Source organism: Pteronotus mesoamericanus, unplaced genomic scaffold (genome assembly GCF_021234165.1).
Source record: "Pteronotus mesoamericanus isolate MK-2021 breed Mesoamerican mustached bat unplaced genomic scaffold, CSHL_Meso_final contig_68, whole genome shotgun sequence".
NCBI lineage: Eukaryota > Metazoa > Chordata > Mammalia > Chiroptera > Mormoopidae > Pteronotus > Pteronotus mesoamericanus.
Genome location: NW_026555234.1, coordinates 25,009,399 through 25,026,011, shown reverse-complemented (window position 1 = coordinate 25,026,011; position 16,613 = coordinate 25,009,399). Strand labels below are relative to the sequence as shown.

The window sequence follows — 16,613 nt, the reverse complement described above, 5'->3', positions numbered from 1 at the left end:
GGAAATGGCTTTGGAGGCAGAAATACCCAAATTTGACTGCCAGTTTCATTATTTACTAGCTGTGTGACTTAATCTCTTAAAGCCTCCATTTCCTTATTCACAAATGGGATAATAATGCCTACCTCATTCTTATTGTGGTGAAGATGGAGATAAAGTAGTTAAGCTTGGCATGGTGCCTCATGTACACTGAATGCTCAGTAGTGGTTATTTCCTTGTTCCATTTTTTAAAATCCCTTTTTATATTCCATCTTCCCAGAAAAAAATAAGTGTCTGTAATATTTATGAGCCACAAAGTAAGGTCCCTCAGGGATCCTGAAATTTAGTTTGAGAGTCTGCTCGCTTTCAGTTTACCCCTGTCTGTGCCCCTGTCTCAAGGCCACGCCTCCACTCCTGCAAAGGTTCACATTGCCCTCCCCTGCTGTGGGGTCACCCCTGACATTGCCCTACCCATTTCTTCCTCTGGTCTGATCAATTTTTCCCTCTTCTTATTCTGTCTCTTTTGAAATTATTTTTAATCAAATGGGCCTTTTTGTTTTTCCCCATTTTAACTTTTTATTGGAAAGGTTTAAACAATACAAAGACAGCCATAATATGTAATAAGGTTTCAAGTGCTCATCGTGGAACTGCAACAGTGCACCATTCATGCCCGATCTTGTTTCATCTACATCTGCACCCACTTCCATAAATATTTTGAACCTATAACTATTTTACCATATATCTCTACAAGATAAGAACTTTAAAAAATATAATCACAAAAATATTTAATTCCTAAGTATCATCAAATAATAATTCCATCCAATAATGGCTCGAATTTCCCAACAGTCACACATGTCAAAAATGTTTTATAGTTTGAATTGATAAGTCTTATTTCACATTTATTTTTACCTAAAGGTTCCCTTTCCACTTTTTCTTACCATTTATTTATTAATGAAACTTGGTTATTTGTACTACTAGTTTCCCACAGTCTGGATTTTGCTAATTGCTTCCCTAGAGTATAGTTTCACATGTTCCTGTATTTTGTGCTTTACAAAAATTAGTAGTCAGATCTTCAGAAACTTAATTAGATTCAGATTCTCTTTTTTATTTATTCCTCTTTTTTTGGGGGGGGGGAGAGGGAGCAAAACTACTTCCCAAGTGGTGTCATATTTATCCACTAAGTTGCTTTTGTAGTATCAGCAAAGGGATTACAAAATACTCATATGGTGGTCTCCGCTTTATCCATGGTTTTGCTTTCCACGGTGGTCAACCATGGTCTGACAATATTGAATTTCCCCAGCCATCCACTTCAGCTCCTGACATCCAACCATTGACATCATCATGGCTCAGTAATTCAGGATCACCCAAATCAGATGATCCTCCTCTGACATTGCCAGAAGGTCAATTTTAATACTATGTCACAATGCTACATCAGTCACCTCACTCTATTTCATCATCCGACATCTCAAGAAGGCCAGTACCGTACAGTAAGATTTTGAAAGAGAGAGGGAGACCACATTCACATAACTTTATTATAGTATATTGTCATAATTGTTCTATTATTAGTTACTATTAACCTTACTGTGCCTAGTTTATAAATTAAACTTCATCCTAAGTATGAATATCTAGGAAAAAATACTATATATAGGGTTTGGTACTATATGTGGTTTGAGGCACCCACTGTATCCACCGCAGATAAGAAGGGACTACTGTATTCTAATTCTATCATCCCTTTTTCATTTATTATCTGGAATACTTCTAAAAGGAGAAGCCTCCTTCCCTCTTTGCTTGGTTACCCAGTAGTTCCTATTTTCCCTTGTTAACTAGGTAAAATGTGGACAACTACTTGAGAACCCTAATATGTGCAGAATAACTGCAGACTAGCCATTACCTACCATGGCTGAGAAAAATGTAAACAAGAACTTAGCAAGTCAGAGGGAGGAAGCTGCAAGGCTGAGACTGAGATATCTGAGAAGAGGGCAAGGATAACTCTACTAGGACCTCTGCATGGCCACCACAGGGATAAATAAACACTGGAAGAGGAAGAAAGGTCCTTTCTTCTTCCTCTTCGAGTCTTGCAATGTCTCTCCAGCACCTGCTAATGGTAGAACCTATTACCGAGCCAGATGACAACACAGAAATGGACTAGACTTCCAGTATCACAAAGCAGGGCAAAGGGTGGGTTTGGAGCTGAAAGGCAATGAAGTAATACCTGATCAGCTTCTGAACTCATTTTTCTTGACTCTTACCCTATTTCTCTAGTGTATCCTGAACTAGATCCCTCTTATTCAACTTCCTGACATCCACGTATTGAAGGGTATATATTCAACTTTAGTGACTCACTAGTTTTCCAAAGTGGTTGTACAAATTTACAGTCCCACCAATAGTGTTAAGTATTCCCAATAGTTCTTACCTTGCCAATACATGGTACTACCATTTTTTTTTATTTTAATGATTTTGTGGATGTGTGTTGGTAGGCTGTGATTTTCATTGCATTGCCCTCATTATTAATGAGGTGGGATAATTTTACCCAAATATTTTTTTGGCACCTGGATGTCCTCTTTTGGGAAATGCCTAGTCAAGTTTTGCGTGTTTTCCATGTCTGTCTCTTTTTTAAGAAAAGAATTCCTTATATACTGTGGATAAAAATTCTTCATCAGCTGATACGTTCCCTCTCTACAATCTGTCTTTGCATTCTCTTAATGAACAGTGTTTTCATTTTAATTTATTATAGTCCAATTTATCAATCTTTACTTTTAGAGTTAGTGCTTTATGTGTCCTGTTTAAGAAATCTTCACCAACCCCAGGTTATAAAGTGTTTCTCCTTTAATAAATTCTCAATTTTAGATTTGTGTACATAGTATGAAATGAGTCAGTTTCATTTTTTCCCAGCACTATTTACTGAAAAGACCATCTTTTCCTTAATACCCTGCAGTGTTCAGTATATGATTTTTGCTGTATACATATCATAAATGTTAAATTGTATATTTCTATTCTGCATATATTATGATTTTTCTTTTTCTATTAATGTGATTATATAAATTGATTTTTAAGAGTTCAAACTTTACATTCCTAGAATAAGCCCAGCTTATTTATAATGTATTATTATTATATATTACTAAATTAAGTTTACTAATGTCCTAGTTACAATATTTGATTGCTAATATTTTTTACAGACTTGCTCATGAGTGATATTGGTAATTTTCCCTCCTTTAATATCCTTTTCAGGTTTTGATATCAAGGTTATGAATCAAACAGAGGGTGCCCACTCTCCCTCTCAGGAGGACACCCTTGTCTTTTCCACCCCCCTCTGCTTACTCTCAGGTCTGTTACCCATATCCTTCTCTAAAGCTCCAAGGGCTCCTTCTTTTTTGACTTTGTACCTTGTTTCCCGAGCGCAGTTCTACAACTCACTTCCACCTCTGCGACTTTCTAAATAAACTTTCTCTTACAGTTTGAAAAAATAAACTGGAAAGTAGTCCCTCTTTTTCTATTCCCTGAAAGAGTATTATTTCTTCCTATAGGAAGAAGTCTGTAGGCTTTTTCCCTTTGAGAATGCGGGAGACTTTCCATTATGAATTCAAAGGGCATTAATATCTACTTTTAAGATCTCAATAGATAAAAAGTATTCAGATTTTCACAAAAGTAGTCAGTTGTGCTGTTCCATGAATATGCCCATATTGTTTAAATGTTCAAGTTTGTTAGCATTAAATTGCTCATATCTTTTGGGGTTTTTTTTTTACCGTTGTTCAATTACAGTTGTCTCCATTTTCCCCCCATTATTCTCCCCTGCCCTACCCACCCCCACCTTCCACATTCAATCCTCCCCACCCCCCATTGTCTTTGTCCATGAGTCCTTTATAGAAGTTCCTTGATTTGACCCTCCCCCTCTCCTCTGTCACTGTTTGTTTTTTATTTCCATGTCTCTGGTTCTATTTTGATCATTTGTTTGTCTTGTTGATTAGGTTCCACTTACAGGTGAGACCATATGGTTTATGTCTTTCACCACCTGGCTTATTTCACTTAGCATAATACTCTCCAGTTTCATCCAAGCTATCGTGAAGGGTAGGTGTTCCTTCTTTTCTGCTGTGCAGTATTCCATTGTATAAATGTACCACAGTTTTTTGATCCACTTATTTACTGATGGGCATTTAGGCTGTTTTCAGTACTTGGCTATTGTAAATAATGCTATGAACATTGGGGTGCTTAGGTTCTTTTGAATTGGTGTTTCAGGATTCTTAGGGTATAATCCCAAGAGTGGAACTCCTGGGTCAAAAGACAGCTCCATTTTTGGTTTTTTAAGGAAATTCCATACAGTTTTCTACAGTGGATGCACCAGTCTGCATTCCCACCAACAGTGTACTAGGGTCTCCTTTTCTCCACAACCTCGCCAGCACTTATTGTCAATTTGTTTATGATGGCCGTTCTGACCAGTGTCAAGTGGTATTTCATTGTGGTTTTAATTTGCATCTCTCTGATGGATAATGATGCTGAGCCATCCGTTCATATGTCTCTGGGCCCTGTGTATGTCCTCCTTAGAGAAGTGTCTGTTCAGGTCCTTTGCCCATTTTTAGTTGGATTCTTTGTCTTCCTGGTGTGGAGTCATGTGAGTGATTTATATATTTTAGATACCTTGTCCGAGGTATCACTGACAAATAATTTTCCCATACAGTTCTTTCCCTTTTCATTTTGCTGATGTTTTCCTTAGCCATGCAGAAGCTTTATAATTTGATGTCCCATTTGTTTATTATTTCCTTTATATTCCTTGCTCTAGGGGACATATCAGTGAAAATATTGCTGTGTGGAATACCTGATATTTTCTTATATTCTCCTCTAGGACTTTCAAAGTGTCATGGCTTATATTTAAGTCTTTTATCCATCTTGAGTTTATTTTTGTGTATGGAGTAAGTTGGTGGTCAAGTTTCATTTTTTTCCATGTAGCTGTCCAGATTTCCCAACGCAATTTGTTGAAGAGGCTATTTTTACTCCATTTTATGCTGCTGCCCCCTTTGTTGAATATTAATTGACCATAGAGACATGGGTTTATATCTGGACCCTCTACTTTGTTCCATTAATCTATGTGTCGGTTCTTAAGCCAGTACCGGATTGTTTTGATTACAGTGGCTTTGTAATATAGTTTGACATCACATATTGTGATCCCCTCTACTTTGCCCTCTTTCTCAAAATTGCTGAGCTATCTGGGGTTGTTTATGGTTCCATATAAATTTTTGAAAGGTTTGTTCTATATCTGTGAAATATGTTATTGGTATTTTAATAGAGAATGCATTGAATCCATTAACTACTTTGGGTAGTATGGACATTTTGATGATGTTAATTCTTCCAATCCATGAACATGGTATATGCTTCCATTTCTTTGTGTCTTCCTTTTTTTCTTCAGCGTTCTGTAGTTTTCTGAGTACAGGTCTTTTACTTCCTTGGTTAGGTTTATTCCTAGGTAGTTTATTTTCCTTGTTGCTATAGCAGATGGGACTTTTTTCCTAGTTTTCATTTCTGATATTTTGTTGGTGGTGTGCAAAAATGCCTTCAATGTGCGAATATTGACTTTGTATCCCACTGTTTTGCCAAATTGACTTGTTAGGTTGAGAATTTTTCTGGTAGAGTCTATAGGGTTTTCTATGTACACTATCATATCATCTGCAAACAATAACAGTTTTATTTCCCCCTTTCCAGTTTGGATGCCTTTTATTTCTTTTTCTTGTCTGGTCACTGTGGCTAGAAATTTCAATACTCTGTTGAACAGAAGGAGTGAAAGCAATCAAAGACAAATAGAGAATCCCTAGGGAAGCAAGGGAGAAAGAGGCAGTAACATATAAGGGAGCCCCAATACGGCTAGCAGCTGACTTCTCAACAGAAACACTGCAAGCCAGAAGGGGATGGCAAGAAATATTCCAAGTCATGAAAATCAAAGGCCTGCAACCAAGACTGCTATACCCAGCAAGGCTCTCAATTAAAATGGAAGGCAAAATAAGGAGTTTCCCAGACAAAAGAAGGCTAAAAGAATACACCTCCACCAAACCAGCACTGCAAAATATGCTAAAGGAACTGCTTTAAGAAAATGAAGAAAAAGAGTCTATGAATACCCAGTTCCTTTCACAGTTGCCAATATTGATATTACCAATATTTTTAAAAATGTATTATTCTGATTGTGACAATGATGTTATTTTAATTATTCCTTTATTAGTTGTTGAAACTAAACTTGTTTTTGTACATTTCTTATCTATTTCTATTATTTTTAAGAAGCTTTAAATGACTTTTTGGTATTCTTTATCCATTCTTTTTTATTAAATGTAGAATTTTTTCCCTAACAAAAACCATTAACACTTTTTTAGATGTGTTGCAAATACTTTCCTATTCTATTACTTGTCCATTAACTTTTTTTATATGTATATTACTGTACAGTCTTAAATGTTTAATATAGTCATATTGTCAATATTTTACTTTATAGCTTCTGGGTTTGAATATTTTACTTCAGGGTAAGAAAAATATAATTTTGTATTTTCTCCTAAAACTCCTTAGATTCTATAAATTGATTTTTAACTCACCTGAATATTTTTTGTATAATGTGTGAAATAAGGCTCTCTCTGTATTTATTTCAATTAATAGTGGTCCATGCACCTTATTTGTTGAATAAGCCTTATTTTACTAATTAATTTGAAATATCAACGTAATCATATATTACATTTAGACATATATGTTTGTCTCTAGAATGCTCATTATATTTCATTGATCTACTTGATTACTTCTGTGCTGGTGTCATATTGGTTTAATTGCTGATACTTTATAATGGTTTTAATTTTTTAAATATTTTATAATTAACTTTGACATTTAAAAAATAAAATCAATCTGCATTTAAGAAAGAAACAGAAAGAGAGAGAGATGGAACTCATACCTTTTGCAACAACATGGATGGAATTGGAGAAATTAGGCTAAGTGAAATAAGCCAGTTGAAAGACAAATACCATATGATCTCACCTATGAGTGGACTCTATTCAACAAAATAAACTAATGAACAAAATAAAGCACAGGCATGGAAACATGGAGCAGAATGAAAGTGGCCAGAGGGGATAGGGAAAGAAGACAATGGTGGAAAGAAGGGGAAGGGACTAGACAAAGAACATGAATGACCCATGGACAAGGACAACAGAATGAGAACTGACTGTGGTAGTGGGGAGTGGTAGTGGGATGGGAGGAGGGGTGTAAAGGGGGAAAAATAGAGACAACTGTAATAGAATAAACATGATTTATAAATTAAAAAAACTATTTTAAAAAAAAGTGGTGAAAGTGGACACTGTTGTCTTGTTCCTGATCTTAGTGGGAAAGCTTTTAGTTTTTGCCCATTGAGTATGATGTTGGCTGCAGGTTTCTCATATATGGCCTTTATTATGTTGAGGTATGCTCCCTCTACTCTCACTTTGCTGAGTATTTTTATCCTAAATGGGTGCTGTACCTTATCAAATGCTTTTCCACATCTATTGATATGATCATGTGATTTTTGTCTTTCCTTTTATGTATTACGTTTATTGACTTGAAATATTGTAGCATCCTTGCATCCCTGGGATGAATCCCACTTGATCATGGTGTATGATCTTTTTAATGTACTGCTGGATGCAGTTTGCCAATATTTTCTCAATAATTTTAGCATCTATGTTCACCAGTGATACTGGCTCTTTTTATGTTGTAACAGTCTCTAGGACCTATAGTCATTTTGATTAGAATTGGATAGGAATTGTATTATGATCTCTTTTCCTTGATGGGTCAGATTAGAGTCAGATCCTTTATCCATTATTTGTGACATTTGTCTTCTTATTGAATTGTTAATATATTTAAGATACAAGCCTCTTATCAGAAATATGATTTTCAAATATTTACTCCCATTCTGTGGGTTGTCTTTTTTCACTTACTTTTACAGAACAGAAGTTTTTAATTTGTATAAAGTCCAATTGATCTATTTTTTTTCTTTTGTTGCTGTGCTTTTGTTGTTATATCTAGACAACCACCGCTAAATCCAAGAAAACAAAGATATACCCCTGTGTTTTCTCCTAGAAGCCTTACAGTTTTTTACCTGTTACACCTTGGTCTTAGATCCATTTTGAGTTAATTATTGTATATAGTTTTTTAACAAGATTTTATTTATTTATTTTTAGAGAGACAGAAAGGGAGGGAAAAAGAGAGGGACAGAAACATTGATGTGAGAGAGAAATATACATTGGTTGCCTCTCGTACTCACCCCAACTGAGACCAAGCCTGCAACCCAGGCACATACCCTGACCAGGAATCAAACCTGTGACATTTTGCTTTGTGAGATGATGCCCAACCAACTGAGTCATACCAGTCAGGGCTGTATATGATTTGAGGTAGGGGTCGCACTTCATTCTTTTGCAAGTGGCTATCCAGTTGTCTCAGCACCATCTGTTGTTCCTTCCTCACTGAGTGGTTTTACCACATGACATGTATATACATCATATAATATATATCATATAACATATATGCTTGTATATGTTATCTAGCATTCCAATTCCCTATTCCATTTCCCTCTTGCCCTTAGCTAGTTGATATGCATTTTTTATTATGTATTTATTGATTGCACACATCACTGACTTAATAATTTACCAATTCTACCATTTCATGAACAAAGCAAGGATGACAGAGCACATTAATTCCATTTCTTTCTATGTGCCAATTACACATAACATACATATTTTTAACCCCACAAGACATTAGCTTACAATCTCAAAAGACATCAGACTATAATTATTTAGACTTACCTGTGTACTTGCCTTCCCTATTGTTCTTTGTTTCCTCTAGCATTTACAACTTTCTACATGAGATGATACTCCTCCTATTTAAACAATAATCTTTAGTATATCCTTTGCAGTGTCTGCTGTTGACAAACTCTCAGATTTTGTTTGTCAAAGAATGTATTTAATTTTATTTAAATGAAATTATTTAAAAGGACATTTATTTAAAAGGACATTTCTGCTGAGTATGAAAATCTAGTCTGGCAGTTTCTTTCAGAACTATGTAGATATTATTTAATAGTATTCTGGCTTCAGTTGTTTCTGTTGAAAAGTTAGTTTTTAGTTTTTATTATTATTCCATTAAGAGTAGTATGAATCATCTCCCTGGTTGCTTTGAACACTGCTCTGTCTTTGGCTTTCAGCAATTATGCTATTATGTGCTCTGTATATTTTCTGTATATTTATTCTTACTGGAATTCATAGGGCTTCTTAAATCTATGGCTTAATGTTTTTCATCCATTTTGAGAAATTCCCAGCCTGAATTTCAAATATTGTTTCTTCCCAATCCCTTTTCTCTCTTTCTGGGTTCCCAATCACAACATATATGAGATCACTGGATCACTGAATCTCATGTGTGTTTTACAATCTCTTCCATATTATTCATGCTATTGTCTTCCCATGTGTCAGTCTGGATATTTTCTTCTGATTTATCAGTTCACTTATTCTTTACTTCTGTCTAATCTATTAAGTCTATCAATTTCTTAATTTTACATATTGTATTTTTCCATTCTAGAATTTTCTTTTGACACATTTTAAAAGTTATTGTTTCTAGTTTTCTGCTGAAATTCTACAACTTGGCATTTAATCTTATCAGCATATTAATTGTAGTCACTTTGAAGTCCACATCTGATATCTTCAGTATTTGGACATTATGTGGGCTTGTTTCTAGTACAGTGTTTTTTCTTCTGCTTTAATTTAGCCATACCTTTTCTTCCTGTTTGTTTGGTTCGGTTTTTCTAATTGAGTGCATGACAAAGACATTGCATTAGGAAAAACTTAGAGATAACATGAGACCTAGGATGATGTTATTTTCTTCAAGAGAGAATATACTTTTGCTTCTCATAGGTAGCTAAACCTGAGCACTAGCAATCCCAGATTACTTTAATCCAACTGCTAATTGAGATGACTGGCATTTGGGCTTTAGTTCATTGGAGAACTAATCACTATCCAGGGTATACTTCTTTTGTGCTCCAAATGAAATCTTGGTTATTTACCAGTCTATCTTTCAGAGTCAAAGCCCTGAATTCTATTTTTTTTTCTCCCTAGCCCTGTGAATCTGTCAAAAGTATTTTTTTTAGTTTTCAGCCTCACTGAACCTATAATAAAATATTATCTTTAGTCTCAGCATTATCCAATGAAAATTTTTCTAAAAATAAGAAGCCTAAGAGGACTTAGCTTCTAGTCCTAGTTATTTTTCTTGTCCCTTAAGCACTGCTATGACTGTGTTCTTATTTATTAAAGGGCAATCATTTCTACCACTTGCTTTAACTAATTATTATTTGAATATAAAATTATATAGTGGCTAAATGTGAAGCAATATACCAAAGTGCCAATATGTTCATTAATTTAAACTGTAGTTGTTTAACCAGTTGTAAGCAATAAGAACAGATGGCTATAATATGAATTAGTGAGGGTCTTAAGAGTATTGTTCATATAGAATTTTTCATTAAAAATAACATTCAAACATTTTTAATATTTCTAAATCTTATAGAACATTAATTACCAAACAAATCAATATTGCAACTTACTTTTACATCCCATTTTTGTGAAAAGGTTCTTCAGGTCAGGATGCTTAGTTTGTGATTGTACTCCACACACAAATATTTTTGTGGAATTATTGTTTGTTAAGATTGCCATATGGGCGACTGTGTACCATGAACCTGTATTGACCATTAAGATATCATCATCCATATTTAATAAAGCCTTTACAGAATGGACAGCAAGACTTCGAGATTTGTCCTGCAAGATATGGTATGATTAGAATTTCAAAGGATATAACTATAAGCATGAACTGACTTTTTTTTTGTCTTAGGTAAAAGAAAGTACTTGGTAGGAATCTTGAAGACATACCTAACCCATTTTATTTTAAAACATCTTATATGTTAAAATACAAAGTTAACAAAGGTAACTTAATATAAACTAATTTAAAACAACATTTAGCTTTGGTTAGCTTAAATTATGACTGTTACCATTTAATTTTTATGTAGTGATAAGGTAATGCCAAAATCCTCAATATGTGATTAATAGACTAGTATGTCCTGCCCTAGCTCCTATTCCTATCCATTCACAAAAATCCATTCATCTGCTACTGACATTCTTTCGTGCCCATTTCATTGTAATCTAAATTGCTGCTAGTTCATAGAGATTAAAAGATGATTGACAAGCATATAAAAGGGGGCTAGACAGACTGGGATTCAAAAGAGTGTCACTCTAATATAAGGTCAGCAGATTCTTCCCAAGAATATGGGTGCAGTGAAGGGATAAACCTTAGAAAACCAAGGTGAATCTGAGATTATTGGAATCTAAGGACAGAAAAATTAATTTAACTTAATTTTTGAACCTTTTATTTTTCATTTTATTGAAACCTCATTATATCTCACATTCTCTTTCTGTATTAATAGATATTATACCCCTCTTACAAATCAAAGTGGTAAGACTATATTAAAGAGGTTATGGGAAAGTATTATATTTTACAATCTCGAAGCAGGACAGCACTAGCATTTTTGGCAGAATTATACAGAAGAAAATGTATCATTGTACCTTCTCTTGAATGTTCCCTTGGGAGAGAAAAATATAGTTGCCAGCAATACAAGTCTCCCCATCTTTGGAATCTGGGGAAGAATATTTTCTTCACAACTTCACATGGGACAAAGATGCCAAAATATAATAGGAACACTGATTGTAGAGGCATTCGTTTTATTCAAGGTAAAAATCAGACCTTACAAACCTCCCTGATACCATATATATAAAATCAGTTTGTTAGGTTTTAAGTGGAGGGTAAGTAGGATTTTGAGACTGACAATGAATATAAATGTTAATTTACCTGGAATATCAGTTTATAATCTTTGAAAAGATCTATATTTAGAAGATCACTTTTAAGATGAGATGGAAAAATTACGACATCATAGCAATGTTTGTCCACAGAAAAGGCTTTACCACCAATGTGCAATACAGATTTGACTTTACTATAGCCTTTTTTCTTCAAACTATGGTAAACTTCTTCAAGGCTGTAAATATACAATATCAAGTTGTAGCTACAAATATAATACATTAAAAATGTATTTAACACTAGCATCTTTTCCTACAGTAAAAAATTACCACTGCATATACTGCAGCAAATGGAACTTGCAATTTTAGGCAACAATAAGTTAAAAGATATTGACAGAAAAGATATTGACAGTTAATATATTTATGTGATTATCTTTCATATTTTGGTAATAAGATTCTGAACTAAATTATGATTCTTCAATTACTCCCCTAGATGTGCCCCCACTCATTAAAAAGGTAATATTTCTTATCACATTATTTTGAAAGGTTAGCAACTTGAAATATGAATAAAGAATTTGATTAAAACTGTTACCTGATTTTACAAGTATTTATCCAAGCATAAAGTGGCAAAGTGGAAGCCCTTTGCTCCTGGTTCCTAACTGTTTCTGGAAGAATGTGGTATATTGAAAGGGCATCATGTTTGATACGACATCTTGCCAATGCTGCCGCCAGTTTTGTCTTAAAACTAGAGATAGAAAACCCATTCTTGGTGATTATTGCATTGAAGACAAGAGTATCAATTTTCTACTAGAAACATTAAGAAATTCTATTTCAAATTTTAACAAATCCCTTGGTAAATCTATTTCAAACTTTTGTAGTCTAAAATAAAAATTTGCCATATTTGAAAATAGAAATCCAATAATCCTGCTTCCTCTTTTCAGTTTGTGCTGCTCCAGTATAGTTGTGCATCTCCTCAGATACTTACTAATTGCCAGCTGACAGACAAATTTGATGCAGTGAAAGAGGTGTAGGATTTATAGTCAGACAAATCTGAAGGTAAGTTCAGGTTCTGTCACTTACTAGCTGTGTGACCTCAAGATGGCGACAGTGTAGTCTTGAAAAGATTAAGGAACTTTCATGAATCTGTATCAAGCCCTTCCTAGTTCTGATTATCCCATGCCTTACAGTTCCAAACAAAAAAGAAAAACAAGAATTGGTTAGTATGACCACGAAGACCCCATCATTTTTCTTGAGCTCATAGCGCCAACTTTTAATAAATGAGAATAGAGGACTTATTCTTGACCTATATTCATATCATTTTCATAGTAGGAATCTAATTGAATGATAAACCTCAAGGACAACCTTGAATGAGAAGTGGGGAAGAGATTCCACAAAAGAGTTAAGTACAACCAGAGTGGTGTGTGTGGCTGCTGAAAGCTTAATAAAATTAAGATCATTTACTCAGTAGAATGAGAACTTTTCACATAAGAATTTTATGTGTGAATATGTGTACATGCATGAGGGGGTGGGGGAGGAAGAAAGAAAGAGAGAACAAACACAGAGGCTCTTGGAGAGAGGGAAGTCTCCTAGGGCTACAATAAAATTAGACTTGTGTAGTCCTAATGTCACAGAACTACAGCAAGGGACACTAAAAGCAATTACATAATACATTAATGCACATAAAAGAATAAATATAAAGGGGATGAGTAACTGTTCTGTCTTATATACTGTGAAATGTTTCTACATGCAGATTGTTTTTGATTAAACAGTCCTTCCAAATACTTATGCAGCTCAAATTTACCATAATAAATTCATTGACTGTATTATTTAATCATGATATATAAAGATTAGAGATACAAAACCTAGAAAAATATGTGTTGTGTGTATGGGCTAAGTACAGGGAGAAATAATTTTCCAAATATCCAGATAACAAACATTACGGACTATGAATTTTAATACAACTTAATCACATAAAAAGTCATTTAAAGTATATATACAGTTATAAAGATTTTATATAAACATACAATATCAGATTGAGGATAAAGACCGGATTTAAATATCATTAGAATAACCAGACATATTACTTCTATAAATGAAATATTGTGTGGCTAGTGAAAAAAACTTCTTCCATAGCGGTAAGGCAGACTGTGATGATGAAAATGGAAGCAAAAACAGCCTTCCCCAACATTCTTGATCCAGAAGTCATCTCCTACTACATTTTGAATGTTATCACAGCAAATTGCTCTATTATCTCTTTTTACCATCATCCCCATCGCACATACAGCCAGAGCTTTCTTTTTATATGTGAAATTGTAGTTATGTAATTCCTAAGCTTAAGACTTCATCCCACAATTTCTCAGGGCTACAACTGACAGGAGACAGGAATCTTCCAGAGCACTTCAGCCAAGCCACACTATCTAAGTTTAAGGAGTGGTAGCATATAAATGGTTAAAACTTGGGCTCTGGAGTCAGACTTCTTGAAATTTAAATTCTGACTACTCCCCTTTTTATCTCTATGACAGAAGGTTGGTTCCTTTAACTTCTCTGTGCCTTCATTTTCCCATGTGTAATAATAAATGTTAGTAACAGTATCTACCACATAATGGAGTTACATAAAGAGGTTGAATGTAGACTTAATCGAAATCACAACCCATAAATAATGCAAATGTGTAGAAGTTTAAGGTTAAAAAAAAGCAACTGATACATATTAAGAGCTCAATAAATGTAAGCCATTAATATTCTCCATTACCTGAATCTTCTGGTTTCAGCCTTCAATAATTTAAATGAAACCGCCTGAATGTCCCAGAACAATATAAAATATCATACTGCCAACTGTTTCAAATGATTTATTAGATAAAAAAATCTTCCTGCAAGATTGCTGTTGTTGCTGTATGTGCTCTCTATTAAGGTTCAACAGCATAATAAAAGCCCTGATAATGGTACCACTTGACATTTATTGACCATTTACTGTGTGTCTGCTCTAATCTAAGCGTTTTACATGCATTAATTTAATTCAATAACCTTTTTATTATCATCTCCATAGTAGGTTTCTGCTAATATTTAGGATAAAAAGAAAAAAAATTAAAACATGTTTGTTCTTAACTAAGAAAAAAATTTTTTTTTCAATTTGTCAAAGCAGTGGATTCTTATCTACTGTTGGAATTCTCATTTCATATGTTAGATTTTTTTAAAAAGAACTATACACAAAACTAAGTAAATAAATAATAGCTATTTCAAATGAAGTTTAATTTATGTATGTGCAAAAATTATTAGTAATTTTTCATGATTTTCCAAATACAAGTTGGATCTTACAGTTCAAGCTTTTAAAACAACTTGATTTTAAACAGAATATTTAACTTGTTCAAGTCTGGTTTTAAAGGAACTTAGGACACTTAAGAACTTTTATTTTTTTTCTCTATAAATTTTAACACTCATCTATACATTATACTTCATAGAGTTCTGCCAATGAAAATACTAATAATGATGTCATATAAAATATCCTTTTCACTTTTACAATTACCTGTTAAGAAGGTTCTCTACTACTTGAACTTCTGCTATGGACTCCTCATTATCAGAAAGGAGACGAGCTTGAAATTTTCTATCTTGGAAATCATACAGCATCACAATAATTAGACTGCTCAAATGATCTGGCTACAAAGGGAAACACAAAAAGAAAAGTATATAACCAATATCTAATAGCAACATTTTCTATTCCATTATTTTTCATAAGAGGGCAGGAATATGACCAGTTTTACATAGGTTGGATTGGGAGCTAAAGACTTCAAAATAGAAAAAGAAAGTCTAGAAAAAAATAAATCTTTCCAAAGAAGACAATTTTTGACATATTCCTCTAAATAAAAGGACTAGGGTCAGTATTAGAAGCATTAGAAGTAGAAAAGAGTTAAGTATATACTTTGAAGAGATGTCAGCATTTAGCAAACTAGTTATTGCTTAAACCTACAGTCTTTTCATACTTTCTAAATCATGGTCATAGACACAGCTAATTTTAGAAAAGTTGTTTACTTACTATTGTAGTGCTTGGAAAGATACAGCTATCTATTAATATACTTTCCAAAATATCTTGATCTGCAAGATAAGGAAAATGTCTGTTACTAAAGAAAACGAACACTTTGGAATCAAAACACACTTTAGGCAATGTCATGAAATACATTTACTTTCATATATAAAATATATTTTGATTTTTGATAAAGACTTAAATTACAATGACATGATGAAATACTTTCCATCTTTATTAAGCTGGACCCTAATGGCCCAGGCACCACATGGAATCACAGCCAAAGGTGCATTATCTGAATAGTCAAAGTAGTAAGAAAGAAATTCCAACCTCTAACTTACATCTTTTGAAAAACATTAAAGATCTAATTCATAATGTCTTATCTTTTTGTGTATTGCTGGATTGAATTTGCTAATATTTGATTTATGATTTTTCTTCATTTAAGTTCATGATAAATGGTCTATAACTTCTTGTGATATCCTTGTCAATGTTGGTATCAGGGTTATGTTTGCCTTATGAGTGGGAAGATTTCCTTCTTCCACTGTTCTCTTGAAGAGTTTATTTTAGATTGATATTATTTCTTAAATAGTTGGCGGAACTCACTAGTCAAGACATTGGTAAAATGTGAAAACATGTTAAGACCCAAACTACAAGGAATTAGCCATGTAAAGATCTATGAGGAGAGAGCATTCCAAGCGGAGAGATGATGGCAAAGTAGAGTGGAATCAAGTGAACATATTTAAAAATCTCTGCAGGTTACCAGTGTTCCTTTTGTTATAACTACTTAAATCACATATACATCTTATAACAAATAC

The 16,613-nt window shown here is 33.7% G+C and overlaps 1 protein-coding gene across 2 annotated transcripts in view; it reads right to left on the bottom strand.

Moving 5' to 3' along the window:
- Window positions 1-16,613, bottom strand: part of NSUN7 (NOP2/Sun RNA methyltransferase family member 7) — a 36,154-nt gene that overhangs the window by 13,013 nt on the left and 6,528 nt on the right. For both annotated transcript variants that reach the window (XM_054582086.1, XM_054582085.1), the window contains 5 exons: window positions 15,811-15,869; window positions 15,304-15,434; window positions 12,376-12,528; window positions 11,839-12,022; window positions 10,544-10,754 (listed from right to left, as the gene is read on the bottom strand). In XM_054582086.1, coding sequence (XP_054438061.1) covers window positions 10,544-10,754; window positions 11,839-12,022; window positions 12,376-12,528; window positions 15,304-15,434; window positions 15,811-15,869 — 738 coding nt within the window. The remainder of the gene's footprint in view (window positions 1-10,543; window positions 10,755-11,838; window positions 12,023-12,375; window positions 12,529-15,303; window positions 15,435-15,810; window positions 15,870-16,613) is intronic.